The 19,408-nt window shown below is 40.3% G+C and overlaps 1 protein-coding gene across 1 annotated transcript; it reads right to left on the reverse strand.

Moving 5' to 3' along the window:
- Window positions 1-13,566: 13,566 nt before the first annotated feature.
- On the reverse strand, window positions 13,567-16,980 carry LOC143026137 (homologous-pairing protein 2 homolog). The gene is made up of 3 exons (XM_076186140.1): window positions 16,697-16,980; window positions 14,643-14,870; window positions 13,567-13,886 (listed from the first exon to the last, which is right to left on the reverse strand). Exons 1-3 carry the CDS (start codon window positions 16,841-16,843, stop codon window positions 13,635-13,637), a joined length of 627 nt encoding a protein of 208 aa, XP_076042255.1. The 5' UTR covers window positions 16,844-16,980; the 3' UTR covers window positions 13,567-13,634.
- Window positions 16,981-19,408: the final 2,428 nt, after the last annotated feature.

Here is a 19,408-nt window from a genome sequence, read left to right on the forward strand (position 1 = left end):
TAAGAACATAGAAACATGAGAATGGAGGAGGCTGCAAGAGACCTTAAGGCCTACACTAGGCAGTTCCATGTTCCATACTACTTGTCATCACTATCCATAAAGTTATCTTCTATTAAAACAAACAATTGTTGTTTCAGCGCTCGCTAACTACCTGGTTACTAAGTCTATTCCATTCGTTAACCACACTGTTTGGCAAACCAGTTCCTGTCTGTTACCTTCTTAAACCTAAATTTGTTGTTTGTTTTCCTCTTGTTCGTCTTCTTTCCATCACTTTTGTCAACATCATATTCTTACACACACACACTCTCACACTACGCGCCTGGAACTTTAGTTGTATCACCTTTATAATGTCTTTAGTTATCTATTTACTCTGTTTCATTACAATGTTAAGGTTATAGTGTTTACTGTTCGTGGACTTTCATATCTTTCTTACTTGTACAGATTCAATGAGGCACTTAGTCATTGAGTGGAGTGTTCTGAATCTTCTTGACGTTCGATTTGGAATTATATTAGAGTATGGCCTTAATTACTTCTTTTTTTCGTGAAGAGCTCGATATTAGCAAACCTACTCTAAAAATCTTTCAACATGAGAAGTCGTGCAATTTTGGTAGCTCTTTTTTAATCTTCTGTTAGCAGGATATGTCCTCAATTATTCAAACGTTTCCATTCCTTGGCATTTGGTCTCTTGTTATACTAAACGCTGTGAGCGTTGTCACAGCGCTGTACTTGTCTGGGGATAAGCATCATCTAAAAGTGCGTCCTTGCAGGGCTCTTGTCAAGGGGAAGATGGGAAGTGAGTACCTAACCGAGCAAAGTGATATACTTTGTTATTTTCCACGACCTTTCATCAGACAATAAAACAAAAAGGTATACACATACATACGTGCATACATACATATATACATGTAATACAAATATGTATATTATATATATATACATATATATATATATACTGTATATATATATATGTATGTTTGTATATACACATATATATATATATATATATATATATGTATGTTTGTATATACACACACATACATATACATATATATATATATATATATGTATATATATATGTAATGTATGTATATATACCTGATTGAAAGTAAGAGTATTTTCCACATGCCTTACTATGGACTCGTTTTCCTTTGAAAGGAGGTTTATGGCTTCACAATTGGTAGTCATTATAGCTAGATTGCGATTTCGGGTAAAAGACCTCTCTTCATTAGCTTGGGATATCCTTAAAGACATTACATATCAAAGAGTTAAGCCCAAATTTAAACATACAAGTTGAAGACCTTAAGGCACTCCTAAGCATGCATATTTATGTATGTCAGTACGTAGACGGTAACCATAGAGGAATCAAGCTTTAATCCTACAGCAATGTTCGGCAACCCCTGGCAGAAGTGCCAGACTTGGCTCTTGACAGGGTTGACCCTGGCGCACCAAGCGTTTACGAAAGCTTAGAACAATATCGAAAAATAATGTCGCCACTTAAAGTAAATTCGACAAGAGACTAAACCAAGCAAAAGTGTCCTTGCTATCTCCATTTTGTTAAGACAATGACTGCATATGAATTACGTGATAATAACGTGCATAGTAGAAAATATTGCTGCCACGCTCTCTTCTATAAATCAAACTTGTATGGTGTGTTCAAAGGTTGCCGACATTTGTTCTATGTCTTGGGTAATACATCCTTATTCCTGGACGTTGTGAAATTCAGGTTAGTGAAACAGGATCTTCACCTCACTATCTATGAAACCACTAGGTTTAGTTATTAAATTGCATAATTTGTGGGAGTTCGTTAACAAAATCTGGGAGTTCGTAAACCAAACCTGGGAGTTCGTTAACCAAATCTGGGAGTTCGTTAACCAAATCTGGGAGTTCGTAAACCAAACCTGGGAGTTCGTTAACAAAATCTGTGAGTTCGTTAACAAAATCTGTGAGTTCGTCAACCAAATCTGGGAGTTCGTTAACCAAATCTGGGAGTTCGTAAACCAAACCTGGGAGTTTGTTAACCAAATCTGGGAGTTCGTAAACCAAACTTGGGAGTTCGTAAACCAAACCTGGGAGTTCGTTAACCAAATCTGGGAGTTCGTTAACCAAATCTGGGAGTTCGTAAACCAAACCTGGGAGTTCGTTAACAAAATCTGTGAGTTCGTCAACCAAATCTGGGAGTTCGTTAACCAAATCTGGGAGTTCGTAAACCAAACCTGGGAGTTTGTTAACCAAATCTGGGAGTTCGTAAACCAAACTTGGGAGTTCGTTAACCAAATCTGGGAGTTCGTAAACCAAACCTGGGAGTTCGTTAACAAAATCTGTGAGTTCGTCAACCAAATCTGGGAGTTCGTTAACCAAATCTGGGAGTTCGTAAACCAAACCTGGGAGTTTGTTAACCAAATCTGGGAGTTCGTAAACCAAACTTGGGAGTTCGTTAACCAAATCTGGGAGTTCGTTAACCAAATCTGGGAGTTCGTAAACCAAACCTGGGAGTTCGTAAACAAAAAATGTGAGTTCGAAAACCAAATCAGGGAGTTCGTCAACCAAATCTGGGAGTTCGTTAACCAAATCTGGGAGTTCGTAAACCAAACCTGGGAGTTTGTTAACCAAATCTGGGAGTTCGTAAACCAAACTTGGGAGTTCGTAAACCAAACCTGGGAGTTTGTTAATCAAATCTGGGAGTTCGTAAACCAAACCAGGAAATCTCACCACGATTCTGTCACCTACCCTGATCAGGAGCTGATATTCGACTGATACTTACGAAAGTATGTCAAATGAAACAGCATGTGCGAAGGAAGACTTCATCATTGGTACAACGTTTTGCTTGTTCCAATCTTGCCATGCACACAGACGCTGACAAACTTTGATTATAATCAGAACAAACCCTGAGGAGTTTTTCTTCACTTTGTGAGAGAGGAAGAAGTCAGTGGGCTAACAAAGGTAATAAGGACAACTAAGGATACTTTTCAAGATTTTGTTCACCACAGGAAGTAAGTGGATCAAAGGAAATGAAATATCAAACATACCTTTGTTCTGGTCACTCATGCCGGAGCCCCGTAGGATAGCTATTTCCAAGGACTTCCTTCTGATTTCGTCGAGTTAATTGATGAGTAAACATGTTTCATCCAACAACTAGACGGTCTATGATATTTCTGTGAGTTCCGTTCCGCGTACATCGGTGGTAATGTCATTTTCGACATTCATGAACTCGGGTCTTCACATTTCGTGTACAATCATCGTTTACCATTGTTTACAGTACTCCTCTTACTCCGGTGTGTCACGGGTCGCGTGTGGATCTCCATCGTTGATGATCCTGTGACAATTCATCAACTCAATCTCTTCCGCACCTATAACGGTACATCATTCTCAATGTTTTTTTTTTTTTTTTTATGTAACTGAGAGGAACAAGATAGAAATGTTGTGTACATGCAAAGAATAGAATGGATAAAGATAACAAATATAAGACAGAATAAGAAACAAAACTGAAGTGTATATGGTAAATCGTATTTATCGAACAAAAGAAGAGCGGAAGTCTAGCGATGTAAACACGTACGAGCAAAAACGCAGGCAAATTTGGGAAATTATTTTTTCGTTTATATAAGGTGTGAAACACAAAGGCAAAAGTCGACAAGACTGTGAGAATCAACACCGTGTGAGATCGAAACCTTTTATTGGTACGACTTTTCGCTTGTTACTGGAAAAAGCTGTAACAAGCGAAACGTTGTACCAATAAAGGTTTCGATCTCACACGGTATATAAGGTGTCTATGTATGATAATTATTATATATAGTTGATAAGGTTCTCTTCTTCAAGTGGCAATAAAAAAAAGTCCAGGGTAAAGGAGTCTATTTTGGGTAAAAATCATGCAAATATAACTTCCTTTGTGTCGTTACGTGTGAAACTAACCTTGGCGTAACTGCCTCTGTGTCACCGACTCGTGGTAGTATGAGAAGGGGAACGGCTCCCGGTCGTCAGGTCCTCTTACGTAGAAAGGTGGGGGGGAAATCCAATCAAGGTAATAGAAAGGTCATGATAGAGATCGATTGCCAGCCCCTCGGGACTGCATTGGGTCGATGCGAGTGGGAAACGCTTACCTGTTTTATAAAAAAAAAAAATCAAGCATCTGTATTATATAAAAAAAATAATCTTATAAACCTAACAGTCCACTATGAACCGGTTGTCTACAAATTCTGCTCGAAACAGTCTAAGAAGAGCCTTCATTTTCCAGTTGCTGTTGTGTTCCTTTACTCCTTTACTATCCGTTCACATTACGGCATAACACGTCTGCGAATATACTTAATTTCTTCCTCTGTCACTGTTTTCACTTTCTTTTCTATTTCGTTCTATTTCATGGCGACTTTATTAGAACGAAGAATGTCAGTGCTTGTCGGAGGACTTGAAGAGACAAATGAAAAGAGTGACCAGAGGACTGGCGTACAGGTAAAGCCACACAGATGCTCTACAAAGCGACACGGCCATCCCTTTACCATGACTAAAGAATGTCTACGTAAGATACCAACGCACAACTCAAGGCCACTACTTTTGGTAATAAACACAACAATGGATTTCGAGATGGAGGATTTCTATCTTACCAATCACTTACTGCTTTTGTTTGCAGAGCTGGGCGCGTTCCTCGGTGCGTTACTACATGCGTTCTTCGGTGCGCTCCTCTTTAGTTTGGCCGCGGTTAGCGTTCCGAAACTATTAAAGCAATATAGGTGCCAGTATAGTATGTGGCCTATCTTTTGGATGTGGCCTACGAATTTTTTCTTTGGTATAGTATGTGCCCTACCGGACTTTTATTCCGGTATGAACCTCCTGTCTCTTAAGCTTTAATAGTTCGGGAGCACTTACCGCAGCCAAACTAAAGCGGAACGCACCGAGGAACGCGCCCAGCTCTCTTTGTATACACAATGACAGGGGTTGTGCCCACATGTCACAAGATGGGGCAAGCTTTCTACGTAAGAATATGATTCCCGGTGGGTCCTTTCTTCAGCTTCGGAAAATATGACGTCAGCCGAAGTGCAAAGGTAAGAGATTAGAGGAAACAGAAACTGGAGAGCGACTCTCTCTCTCTCTTTCTCTCTCTCTCTTTCTCTCTCTCTCTCTCTCTCTCTCTCTCTCTCTCTCTCTCTCTCTCTCTCTCTCTCTCTCTCTCTCTCTTTCAGAAAAGAAAAAATACATCTAATAGCGACCTTAAAAAAAAAAAAAAAAACGCAGAAAATTCCGACTTGGCACTGATTGTCGTGACCTAGTCTCCGGTGGCATAACTAAACAAGGGTTAATTAGTTATTCTGAAACATGCAACAATGACCTTTACTGCACCGCATTCCCAGTTAAGCACACTTACACAAATCAAACGAAATGAAATACACAGAATACGAAACACCTTTCCGTGGCAGTGATCAGCATGCAGACGCCATCATCAAGAATCTTGCTCTCCCGTCAAGATTTAATCATGCAAATACATCCTCCCTTGCGAGACCAACGATATGCATCTGCAAGTGGTGTCCCCAAGAGATGTACGTCGGAGAGGACTCGCTCCCTGCCACCCATCTTCAGAAATGATCAACACCTTCGCCTCACCTGGAAGTGCAGCCCCGAACGGCTGGCACTCGGTCTCTGGGGTGGACAAAAGACATCTAGATAGATAAATAGATGAGTATATAAGCAAAAAGGGAAACGGGAGAATGGATAAACATATAATAAGGTATAAAAGCATATAACTGAGGTATTTATCTTAATATTAAAATTTCTAAATGTGTTCCAAGTTATCACTTCTGCAAGTGTGAATATTCTTAATTCTAGCGTACACTAGAATCTTGTACTCAGATACCCCTGATTCTCTACTCTCTCTCTTCCTCCCTCTCTCTCTCTCTCTCTCTCTGTGTGTGTGTGTGTGTGTGTGTGTGTGTGTGTGTGTGTGTGTGTGTGTGTGTGTGTGTGTGTGTGTGTGTGTGTGTGTGTGTGTGTGTGTGTGTGTGTGTGTGTGTGTGTGTGTGTGTGTGTGTGTGTGTGTGTGTGTGTGTGTGTGTGTGTGTGTGTGTGTGTGTGTGTGTGTGTGTGTGTGTGTGTGTGTGTGTCCCTCTTTTCTTTAAGAAAAATATTCACGTATTTCAGACGATGTCTATATTTGTTTCTGATATATGCTCCCTTTCTAGCCAGTTACTATTTTTAATGAGATTCAGAAGTCATACAGAAATGCATAATTGTTGTCTCGAGTTTTACTAACTGTAAACCCGGAGCCCCCTGGCAGCTGGCAAAGATCCTCGAGCCCCTCCATAGATCCCTTTGGGAAGAAACTTTGAAGTATTGTGTTTGGCTCGTTTCACACGTATCGACTTTTCGCCGTGCGCCGTTCACGACACGACGTCGTGTTCTTAAATAACCATGGGTATCTATGGACATTTTCACACATCACGACCACGTATGAAAGCGTCTATAGACGCCTATGGTTATTTGAGAGGAAGACGCCGTGGCATGGACGGCGCACGGCGAAAAGTCGATACGTGTGAAACGGGCCTTAGAGTCAAACGATTTCCATGTAGGTGGGGGAAATCCAATTAAGGTAATAGAGAGGTTATAATAGAGATCGATTGCCAGCCTCTCGGGACTGCATTGGGTCGATGTGAGTGGAAAACGCTTATCTATTTAATAGAAAAATAGACAAATAAATAAATAAATAAATAAATAAAATTTCAAACATCTGTATTATAAAGAAAAGAAAATTATCTTATAAACCTAACAATCCGCTGTGAGCCGGTTGTCTACAAATTCTGCTCGAAACAGCCTGAGAATAGCTTTTTCAACCTTTTAACTAAGACTTCCGCTAATCAATTAGATTCACAACAGTTATTAGCAAAGAAGTCCCTATTGCCTTCCCTCGACCGCCTCTAAAATGGAGTAATTGGTTCTTTAAATGGGTGAGAAGGAAGACGCGAACGAAATTAATTCCACCTCAGAGCAGAGCAAACAGAAAAAGGGCACATTTTTCTTTCCTTTTTATTATTCTTTTAAGCTTAAAGTGTCATTGTATTGTGGTTTGTATTAAGAACATAGAAAACAGGCTAAGACCACGTATGTATGGAAAAAATTATAAGGAAAATTATTTTAAAAAATCCTTCGTTTTCTTTCAAGGGAAGGTCTTGGAGGTCAGATCCATCAGATATAATTTGCTTCCCAGACCCTCCCCTCTTCCTCTTCTCCCCCCTCCTCTCCTCCTCTTCTCCCCCTCCTACTCTCCTCCTCCTCTTCTCCCCCCTCCTCCTCTTCTCCCTCCTCTTCGATCTCCCTTTCCTCCATCTTTTTTTTTCCTCCTCCTTCTCCCCCTTTCCTTCCCTCCTACTCATCTGTCTATATCCCACCTCTTCCTTACGATTCCCCTCTTCCTCTTCTCCCCCTCCTCCTCTTCTCCCTCCTCCTCCTCTTCTCCCTCCTCCTCCTCCTTGTCCTCCCTTTCCTCCATCTTTTTTCCACTCATCCCTCTCCCCCTTTCCTTCCCTCCTCCCCATCTATCTATGCCCCACCTCTTCCTTACGATTCCCCTCTTCCTCTACCTCCTCATCCTGTTTCTCCTCCTCGTTCTCCCTTTCCTCCATCCTTCCTCCTTCTCTCCTTTCTAATCATCCTTCTCCCACTTTTCCTTCCTTCTCATACCTCCTCCTCCACCTGTGCCCCCCCCCCACCTCTTCCTTACGCTCCCCTCTCTCTCTCTCCCCCTTCTTCGCGTCCCCTCTTCCCTCCGGAGGTTCCCCCCCGTTTCCCCTCTCCTTGATATCCTGACGAAGTAGTACATAGAGCAGTTCTTCAAGCACAAGTACTCCCTGCGCCCTTATGCCCCCCCCCCTTCCCTGCATTGCGTGTTCGAGTGACTCTATCGCGTCTGAAAAGCTTCCCGTGGGCCAGCGAGCTTCAAGTTTTCTCCTCGGCTCGAACACGGGCGAGGGGGCTCGAACACGGGCGAGGGGGAAACGGATCAACGTATGGTCGTGAAATTTTCACCCCCGTCTCTCCGTAATTACTGGTTTAGTTCTGTTTACTGTTCCCTTCTATGGTTTTGTATTTCTTCTTCCACTTTCGACCTTCTTTCCATCACTTTTCTTAAGTATGTCTTTCACCATGTCTTTCTGTAGAAAGTAAGTAATGTTTCTCGATGGGGGTGAATTATACGGAGGTAATTTTTTTCATCTTTTCTTCCCGAATAATATTACACTTGGCTTGTCAATTTACACCAAGGGACTTGCCTCTGTCTACCTTATCTACTAGCCTCTTACTGAAATATATGAAGAGAAAGAGAGGGGGGGGAAGAGAGGGGGGAAGAGAAAGAAAAAGAGAGGGACAGAGAGAGAGAGAAGGAGAGGTAGAGGAGGTTGAAGAGTGAGAGGGAGAAGTAGAGGTAGAGGGAGAGGGTGGGGGGGAAAGGACTTGGAAAGTGAAAGTGATATAGACAGGGCTGGTTCTGGTGACGGAATAGGAAAAGGGTAGAGATACATATAGGGTAAAGAATTGGGATGGATACAGGGATAGAGGTTGGGATAAGGATTGAGAGATGGATAGGGATGAGGATAGAGACAAGGTTAGGGATAGGGAGAGCGAGAGGGAGAAGGGAAAATAGGTACAGGAATGGTAACAAGGACTGAAATAGGGAATAGGATAGAGATAGGGATGGAATGGTAACAAGGACTGAAATAGGGAATAGGATAGAGATAGGGATGGAATAGGGATGAGCGTAGGAATAGGTATTGAAATGGGATAGAGGTAGGAATAGATATGGTCATAGTGATTGGAATTGGGATGGTCATAGGGATAGAAATATATAGGGATATATAGTGATACAGGGATGTATAGGGATATGAAAAGGACTAGGGAAATCCAGGGAGTATTGATTTTCGATGTCTATATCTCTGATTCCGCTCCAGTTCTCATTGTGAATGTTTGCCCTCGCCCGCAGAGTGTCCACAGCGTTGACCTCTTCAACTCCACGTTGACCCAATTTCTCAGGTTTTTATTCCGGTCGACCTCATTCGAGTCTCGGCCGAAGGACGACCTCGAGGTCGTGTTTCGCCTCGAGAATGACGACCCTCGGCTGAATGAAAGCGGTTGGCGTGGACAGGAAGAAGGGTTTTAGAGTACTTCGACGTCGCGTTGGAAGGTGGGGGGGGAGGAGGGGGTACCACTCAGGCATTCCATCTCCCCCTCCCCCCCTCCAACCATTTTCGGACTCGAAATTTCCTGGACTGAGAGACCCCCTCCCCAGGACCCTTCATACGGCCAAATGAACCCTTCAGCTATCAAGGGGATGCTGTGAACTAAAAAAAAAAAAAAAAAAAAAAAGGACAAGAGTAGAATAGTCTAGAACAAGAGGGATATCGACCATATCAAAGCTAATCGAGATAGATTTAACTCTCCCTGGTCCTTCCCCTTTACTGAATGGAACTACCCGGCAGCAATCAGAATTGACAACAAGTCGAGTTAGGTAGTCAGAGGGCTGACAACCGAGGTAGTTTTAACCTTTTGGCTTCCTTGCTTGAGAGGGAGTGCCCAGAAAACGAACGGAATAGTTTAGCATCAAAAATAATATGACGTGTAACATAATTACCAAAGTTAAACGAGATAAGTTAACCTCTTCTCCACCGAAGGAGAGCCACAGCAATAATTACCATTATCATCATTATTTATTATCAATATTATTGTTATCATTATCATTATTATTATTATTATCATTATTATTATTATCATTATTATCATTATCATTATTATTATTATCAATCATTATCATTATTATTATTATTAATTATTATCATTATTATTATTATCATTATTAATATCATTTTGGCTACCACCAGGTTATTTTATTCAGCTGAACATGATCTCTAAGTAAGTTTCCGCATGGCTACTTCATTCATCTGTGCGTGACCTCCTTGATGATGAAGGAGATCTCTTTAGCCACCACCTCAGTCAAGCCTTCTGGTACTGTTGAGAACAGAATCTATAAATTGAACCAACGAAAGAGAAAGACCTTCCGGAGTCGTCTTAAAGCCACTATACTGATCGTAGAAAACGGGCATCAAAGTCTCGCCCCGGTGATTCAGCACGTCGTCCCAGAGACTAGCCGTTACAAAAATCATAATTGCTGCATACTGGAAGAATGACAAATCTGTTTGGTATATTATGCTAATAGATCTCAGCTCCGTCCTTCTTGTAAATATCAGATTATTATTCGTACAGACATGCATTACCGACGGTCTGCAAATTAACGGTGTAATGCTCCTGTTGTTCAAATCCGTTATCTGCATCTTTACATAAAACAGCTGATCGCTTGAATACAAGCGCTCGTAAACGTGGATGTCGGTGGTATGTACGTTGGTTTGTACCCTGTCGGGCTTGCCTGATGCCATATTCAGACAACATGCACATTACCATGAAATGACTGAAAAGCGTAGACATCTCTTTAGGTTATAATATAGAATAGTTTACGTAAGGTCATACTTCGAAAAGTTGGAGAAAGACAAAAGAATTTACTGACCGTGTAGCTGTCACTCCTCCAGTTGACATTTTGATGTTCATAATGGACTCCGTAATTGTGCCTGCCTAGACCAGTACATTGATAATAAAACACTTATTTTAATATCAATTAAATAATTTTTGCCCAAACAAATATATTAGGTATTTTTCTAGCTGATTTGTTGTAATTCAGTCTAGCGTACATCTCTTTCCATATCTAAAGCTGACCAAAACACCAGCGAAAGCGATTCAATAGATCTGCACAGCCTTTATACGAGCGTTCGAGATGCCGAATCTGTAAATTAATTAAAATCTCAGGCTAGTCGGTCAACAAAAAGCTTAACGGTTTAGTGATCAAAATAAAAACATATCATCCTAGCGTCAATCATAGCAATTTGCATACACACTGTCAGACACATGCTGTCACTCGATTGCCCATCTTGCTTGCTTGCTTCCTCACCACAAATAATAACAGAACACCCTTAAAAGAGTTACCAGTTATCACACTGGGCTTCCACGAACTTCATCAGCGCCGACAGTTGAGAGTTCGTTTGCGTTAAAATGACTTCGGTTACAATATTCTATTTTTCAAATCTACAAATATCATATTATTTTTCCGTCGTAGCAAAGCTGAATTGTGAACTATATAGACTGAAAACCTATACGGATGTTAGACACGCTGTTGTTTTTTTTTTTTTTTTTTTTTTTTTTTTAAGTCTAAATTTCTGTAAACGAAGTCGTCTCCTAGTTACTCAAATGGAAGATGGAGGTAGGGTGTGGGAGGGAAAATAGCCCAGTGTGGAACCCCCTAAAACAGGGGTTCCCAAACTGGGGGAAATTTCCCCCTGGGGGGAAATTTGAAGCTACCAGGGGGGAAATAATTATACTACCTACGAACTAAAAACTCTCAGATGAATTTTCTCATGTCTGAGAGAGAGATGCCTGTTTATCAGTATATATGTACATTTGAAAAATAAATTAGTAAATAGTCACAGTGTGTTTTAACTACTCTTTCCCTCATACACATGAAAGGGGAAATCTGGATGGTTGAACTGGGTGCAGGGGGGAAATGACAGAAAAAAGTTTGGGAACCACTGCCCTAAAACGTCCTTGCTGATGCCAGCAACGATAGAGTAAGACTGGGAAAAAAATTTAATCATAACATAAATATACATGAAAGAGGGACTAAATATCTCGATATTATCAGATGGGTGGAACGTCGAGTGGGATGATGGGGTAGGCCTCTGAATTCTTCGTTTTCATTTCCGCCGGGGAAATAACTGTGGCATACATCGATTCCAAAAGTGAATTTTCACTATTATTTTTCAAATTTCCTTCATCAATACCTGTGAAAAGGAAGGTATTGTTACGACAGATTTTCCCTCCTCCCTCTCTCAAATGGATTGTTCCTAAAAGTACGTTTTGTTCGGTGCTATAATCGCTCAACGATGATTGTCAAACGATCGTCTAGATCAGGGGTTCTCAACCTTTTTCCCGTTACGTACCCCAAATCATCAGACCATCGACGCGTACCCCACTAACCTGACACAGAATATAAAACGGTAATATATTTAGACTAAATAAATAATAGTACCACATTGGATGTCAATTTGTTCAAACTGCAATGGCTTTATTCATCATTTAACCGTTAGCATAAAAAAACAATGCACAGATAAGACATAAGCAGTGGTGAAAATAGTTACTTTCGATAGTCGTCTAAATATACTTGGTAACCGTCCCGCGAGACATCTAGAGCAATTCTATTTTGAATGGAATTGTTTTGCTTCCAGCGACTGCCTCTAGAGTCGTTAGCGATCATCGTTGGCTCCGAATAGTCGTAAGGCCGGTGGTTGTGAATGTAATCGCAATCTATTTTCCCTTCAGGCGTCACTGGGTACGGGTTTCTGTACTTGATAGGTCGGTTGTCTTTGATCAATGCAACCCAGGAAGTCGAACAGTTCAACAGAAAGGCGGGAAAAAAAAAACCGGCAAACTTGTTTTGGTGTTCACGTTTTTTAAATAATCCTTCTTCATTCCTCAATTCAAACATCAAATTTTTAGCACTTTTTCTCCCGTACATTTGGAAAAGAACTTCATCTTCCATCTCTTCCACTCAATTTGTTCAAAGCCATTTTCTCGCAACATTTCCTGCATGGGAGACTCCACCACGTGACTAGTAAAATAAATTAAGTCGTCTCATCAAAAATTGCATAAACACAGACACTCGAAGCAAAATAGTACACCCTCTATAATCGCTCAACGATAATCGTTGAACAATCATCGTAGAGCGAGTCCTGATAATTCCACCGACCAAGACATATCCTAAGCGCGTCAATGTTGTCACAACGTCGATTACGACAATGGGAAAAGGGCGTACATGAAGTTTGATCTTTTAAATTGTTTGTTGGATGTTCCTCTCAGCATTTTTACCAAGAATTCAGACATAATTACTTACCTTACCTTACCGTCGTGCCATATCCTCTTGGACTTCGGCAGTTCACGGTCCCTAGTTACTTGTAACATCTGTGCTGGTTTGAGTTGTTTTCCCGTCGCCCTCATCAGCCCGTCCATATATTGTACTTCTCCCTCTGCTTTCCTCTTGCTCTCCTTCCCTCCACCATTCCCGTCATCACCACCTCTTCTAACCCTTCCCTCCTCATTATATGTCCTAAGACATAATACGGACGAGGAAAAGAAAGTAGCCAAAATTCAAAATCTGCTTGGAGACTGAGTGAGACCTGGGAGCTTGAGAAAGGTTCATTATGTCTGCTCTAGAAGCAAGTCAACAACTTTACTGGATAACTTCTCTAAATATACAATACAAATAACTGTCTACACTACTGTGTGCTTTTTGTTAATTCATTTCAAAGTAAACAAAATCCCATAGATCTTTTTCCCTTTCTAAATTTACTTTCCACTCGATTTTTTCCTGTTGTTTCCCATACTCAAACAAAATTGTCAAAAGCTTTGTTAGAAGGGTTCCCAGACTAATTCTTCTACAGCACAACTTTATCTACTCTGTTTCAGTAAAAAGTAAAACCAATAGGTTAAAGGAAACTAAAATAATTAGGGAAAATATATTCCATTACCACCATAAACTATAAAACAAATGGAAAAAATAAAATTCTGCCTCAACAAAGCTGGGCACCAACATCTTCATCAGTTTCAATGCCAATGTCTTCAAACAATTCCCTTTTGCTTTTGGGGTATTCTTCCAAGATGGCATTCAGGATGTCCATCGCCAAGCGCTTACGTTTTCTCCATTGTTTCATCATCATCTCATTTTCCTTGTTTGTCTTTTCCCTTTCTTCATTGGAAACTAAAACACAATTCTGCTCTAAATCTTCAAGTTTCTTCTCCATATGTGATACTTCAGTTTCTACCTGCAATGATGATTAAAATACACAAAATGAGGAGTGTGACACAAAACTCAAAAAAAATAGTTATAGAAGAGCTCTGAAGAAGAACAGTTTTCCACATAGATAGGTGGACACTTGGAACAAATTGGATGAAACAATAGTGTGTGCAAAAACCATACATGAATTTAAGAGCAAACTACAGACACTGCAAGATACAAAGGTGGGACACCACGAGCGTAGCTCTCCTCCCCATAAGATACCACTAGGTAAATACACACACACATATATATAGAGAGAAAGAAAGAGGGAGAAGGGAGTAGGTAATGGGGGGAGGTAGATCATAGGAGAAAGATGGGTGTGGGCAGGTGAGGTGGTAAGAGAAAGGGGGTCAGGGTATGGGGGGTGGGGTTAGGGAAAGAGTAAGACATACAGGGGGTCAGGGGAGAAGAGGGTAGACAAAAAGGGGGGATAGGGTGAAGAGGACGGGAGGGTGGAGTGGATGGGAGAAAGAGGATAGGGGTGGTGAGGGTGGAAGAAAGGGGAGTAGAGTTGAAGGAGAGGAGGGAGACAGAGGACATAGGTGATTGAGAAGGTGGGAGAAATGTGGGTTGAGTGTGAAGGAAAAGATAATGGGGAGTAATAGGGTAAGGGTGAAGCAGATTCCTTGGTTGTTATAGTCTGTAATTTCCCTTGAGGTTTATGACTTGTTTTACTTCACCAGAGCTAACCTCTATCTCACTCTTTGATCTCAAGACCATTACCATATCAAAGGAAACTTACCTCTTGCACTCTCTTCACAGCTTCTTCAGTTGTGAGTGTGGAATTGAGTTTATTAACCTTAGCTTCATGTTCACGCAACTCTTTCTCCGTCTCTGTTAGTTCCTGCGTTAATTTACTTGTCTCCACTTCTATGGCTTTCAGCTCTTCCTCATTCAAACTAGAAAACTGGCTCTGGTCAGCTACATAAACCTTCTGTTTTCCATAAGTTTTCTCCTTTATTACACCATCCTGTAAGAGAGAAAAACCATAACTTAACCACTTCAATAACTGTGCCAATGCTATGACTGTTGTACACTGTAAAAGATAATGCAATCAGAAATGTCTATGACACTTAATAATAACAAGCAATGACTCAAGAATAATAAAAATAACTTTGGGTCTACTGACATAAACGATGAGGGTGATCAATCTACTCAATTCTACTTTTCATACTAGTGCAGTTAAAATTGAAAACCCCGATGGACAATTTTAGTTCTTCCCGTATATAAGAAGTAAGAAATTTTAACTAAGTCTTGTAAATTTGCTTAATGCAACCATTTTTTTTTTTCGCATCCAACCTAGATATGGATCAAAAGGTCTCCTGTCGGCATGCTCCGCCTTTGTAATCCTTTGTAAACATAACTTTTTTTTTCCCAACCAGTCATAATGAACTTCATAAACAACATTCACAAAAATCTAAATTACAAACTGCTAGAAGAATGGCTGAATGGTTAAGAGTATCGCTGCTTGGGTATGAGACTGAGGTACAGATATATCAATTCCTGCTGGGAGAAAGTGAGTTCATAGTAAGGGCAAACTACATTAAATTCCCTGCTTCATAAAAAAAATTCTGTAAGGTAGCACCATTCCAGCCTTTTCTGAATGGAGGAGCTTATAAAGTTACACTGAAACAGAAAATGCCTGAACACCTTTGAGATAAAACCATCCCCTTAAAAATATTTTCATCTTTATATACTGTTTGTTTGGTGTTACAATGGGGATTATATGCAAATGTTTCCAGTCAGAATTTGGTACTTCTAGAATTCATCTCAAACATCTACTACCTACCATAACCAAACAAAATATCCATAAAAAACACATAAGCACAGATCACAAAACAAACTCTACAAGATTGACCAATAGCTTCCCCACCTCATCAAACTCCCTTACATATGAGCCCTACTAAGAAATCCCTTACACAAAATCCAAGAACCTCATTAGCTAGAATGCAATCAGACCACCTCCTGCACTGGTACAACATCAACACAGAAGTGTCCCAGATGCAATCGCTACAGTTGTAATTGTAATTGTTATTTTGAACTGTGTTCTTTTCATTGTCTGCACTTCATGTATATTGATTCAATGCCAAATAAACTTATTATTATAATTATTATTATTATAATCATTATTATTACAGAGAAGATACCAAACACCTCATTCTATATTACCCTATTCTAACTCTAACCTTATCCAGACAACAACAACGGCTCTAAGATAGTGACAGTAAATTTCACTATTATCTAAGGACGTAGAAATTTCAACTTGAGTTACTTCACTATCAATAGGGTGTTGCAACAATGAATAAAATAGCCTCATGGCAGCCAAAATGAAAAAAAAAAATACACTTGGGACAGAAAATTGACATAAGAGAAAATTACACTTTGAATGGAAAGGGTTACTAAATGAAAAATATGACACCTTCACTAACTCTGGATGTTACAAAGATACATAGAATAGCCTGACAGCAGCTAGAATAAGATAAGGAAATACCATCCTGTACAAAATCATTATGAAAATGGGTTAAAATGTTGCCTAAAGTAACAATGAAGACATCACCACTTAGCATATGTATTAGACAGGATCCCACAAGCATTGCTCTTTTCCTGTATGCCATAATTAGGTAAATACACTATACAGTAAGTAAATTACCTATAACCTTGTGCCAAGTTAGACTAACCAGTCTACCCAAACTAATAATTATATCAACCTAGAAAGCAATCATGTCATGATGAAATTAAAAACGTTTCCATACTGCATAAGACAAATAATAATCAATATAAACATTTTATTCTTACAGATGACAGCTGATCCAAACATTTCTGTACTGCTGTTTTGCCAATTTCTTTGTGAAGATTCAGGAAAATGTCATTAGCACTGTAAGGTCTGTTTTGTTGTTCCAAGTACGTTTTGATTTTCGATGCTTCTGCTCCATGTTTACTCATCACGTATGCACTATTTCTGAACTTGTTTGTGTTGCACGCTTCCCCTGTTGCTGTCGCTGAAACTTTTCACTTTTGTTAGTGGATGACTGGGTTTTGCTATTTCAAAATCCCTCGCATAATAACAAAACACAAATTTGTATGTTTTCTTTCACTTAACTTCTTAAAAGAAAACGAATATTTATTTATGGGTAACTATTCCAATTTGATTGTTGTGGTATAACAAAATTTACTTTCATTTGATTAAATTCATTACAGATTAATATCTTATAATTTTAAATTGAATAACAAACTTTATAGAAAAATGTACAGGTAATACATACATGCGAAATTACGAGTATATACAAGTACTTACAATTGAACAAGGATTTGCCTTGGCCTATATATCTATCAATATATCAAGCCCCTCCCATTATAAAGGAGGTAGCAAAGTCAAAAGGTACGTACCACTCCCACTCTTTCCTCCCTCTCGTCTTAGCTCCTCATGGATGAAGGGTCATCCCTGCATCCCACCCACTGCCCTGGGTCAGAAACAATGCAACATGCAAGACACAGTACATCCACAGCAAGGTCGCTTCACTAATCGGCGACCTCACCCTCTCCGTCTCCTCATGCGAAGAATAGAGAAAACGGGGAGAAATTCCTTCGATCTCCGATAAACTATAATTGACACATAACCACTCCCTACCCCCTCCCCCGCCACCTCCCTTTCTTGCATCACAGTATAATTTATACACAACCATTCTCCACTCTCCCCTATCTCCTGCCTCTCCCTTGCTCAACAGATATTCATCTCTCATTCAAAGCCCTTTTCACCCCATCCATCCATCTCATCCTCAATCATCCTCTCAAGTTCACTTCACCTACCTTTGCCCTCCACATCTATTTTACTAATCTTTCTTCACTAAATTTTTCCATATGTCCAAACTCTTTTATCAGCCTATATGTCATCTCCTTTTCCACTCTCGCTCTCCTCCTCATTTCTCACTCTATCTAGCCTTGTAACCTCTACCATACTTCTCAGATATTTCATCACAAACACATTGAAACTTCTCTCTGCCTCTCTTAAATCCCAAGCCTCCATCCTATACAATGTCATCAGCACAATCATTTCATATAACTTCCTCTTTGCATCCATTCTCAGATGCTTATTTCTCATGACGCTCTTGAATCCCCAAAGGCATTTACTTGCATCTACCTACAATTTACCTCCACCTTCACTCCTCCCTTTCCTACCACATGCAACCCCAAATACCTAAGACTATCCACTTCCTCTAGCCTCTCTTCTTTAAGATTTTTTATATTCAACTCTCTGCTATCCTCTACCCTTGTACACCTTATCACTTTACTTTTACACACATTTACATTCAACTTTCTCCTATCCCATACCTTCCCAAACTCCATCACCAGCTGTCTTAATCCCCCTTTTGACCCTGCCACAAATGCAGTGTTGTCAGCAAACAAAAACTGAACAAGAATAATAAAGGTATATTTTAATATAGATTGTCCTACCATACCTGAATACATACATATACCAAAGGATTTTTCCCCCTTACATGGGAGATAGCCAAAAAACAAATGCATAAAATCCACTCCCACCCATTCCATCCCCACATACTCCACTCCCATTCACCCCCCTCCCTTCCTCTTATCTTGGCTCCTCCTGGATGACGGGTCATCCCTGCATCTTGCCCACTGCCCTGGGTCAGAAGCAGTGTCACAAGACAGAGCACATCCACAGTAAGGCTGCTTCATTAAATTGGTGACCCCCCTGTCCCCTCATACAGAAATGGAGAAGACAGGGAGAAATCCCTTTGGGCTGCGTCAATTTATTTTTCACATATACTCCCTCAACCCCCATCCCCCACCCACACCCATTCATGCATCACAGTATTATCCATACACAACCATTCTCCATTCACTCATATTCTGTGTTCTCCCATCCTTCCTCAACACACATTTCCCTCTTTCCCAATACCCCTTTTACCCCATCCATCTATCTCATCCTTGGTTGCCCCCTCATGTTCACTTCTCCTACCTCTGCCTTCCACACCTCTTTTACTAATCTTTCTTAAATAATTTTTTCAATGTGTCCAAACCATCTCAATACTCTTTCATCAACCCTATCTCCCAACTCCCTTTCTAGCCCCATTCTCCTCCTTATCTCTCTATCCAGCCTAGTAACACCTATTATACTTCTCAGGCACCTTATCTTAAACACATTCAAACTCATCTCTTATGTTCCATGTTTCTGCCCCATACAGTGCTGTCAGCACAATCTCTCCATACAATCTCCTCTTAGTATCCATTTCCAATTGTCTATTTCTTATAACACTTTTTAATCCCCCATTGCATTTACTTGCTTCCCTCAATCTACATTCTACCTCCACCTCCACTCCTTCCTTTCCCGTCACATTCGCACCCAGGTATCTAAAACTATCCACTTACTCCAGTCTCTCTCCCTTAATACTCACTTCCAGTCTGCTACTAATTCCTATTAAACCCAGTGTCATTTTTCTTTTTATCATGGCTGCAGCCAAACTAACTCGTTTATCTTTATGGTACCCC

Source organism: Oratosquilla oratoria, chromosome 6 (genome assembly GCF_046742065.1).
Source record: "Oratosquilla oratoria isolate Oo_2021 chromosome 6, ASM4674206v1, whole genome shotgun sequence".
Classification (NCBI taxonomy): Eukaryota; Metazoa; Arthropoda; class Malacostraca; order Stomatopoda; family Squillidae; genus Oratosquilla; species Oratosquilla oratoria.

Excerpts from the sequence above, each read along its gene's own strand:
- LOC143026137 (XM_076186140.1), bottom strand. The coding sequence starts at position 16,843 with ATGAGTAAACATGGAGCAGAAGCATCGAAAATCAAAACGTACTTGGAA. Across the intron at positions 14,871-16,696 it reads GTTTGGATCAGCTGTCATCT|GATGGTGTAATAAAGGAGAA; the intron begins GTAAGAATAAAA and ends TCTCTCTTACAG. Across the intron at positions 13,887-14,642 it reads CTGTGAAGAGAGTGCAAGAG|GTAGAAACTGAAGTATCACA; the intron begins GTAAGTTTCCTT and ends TCATCATTGCAG.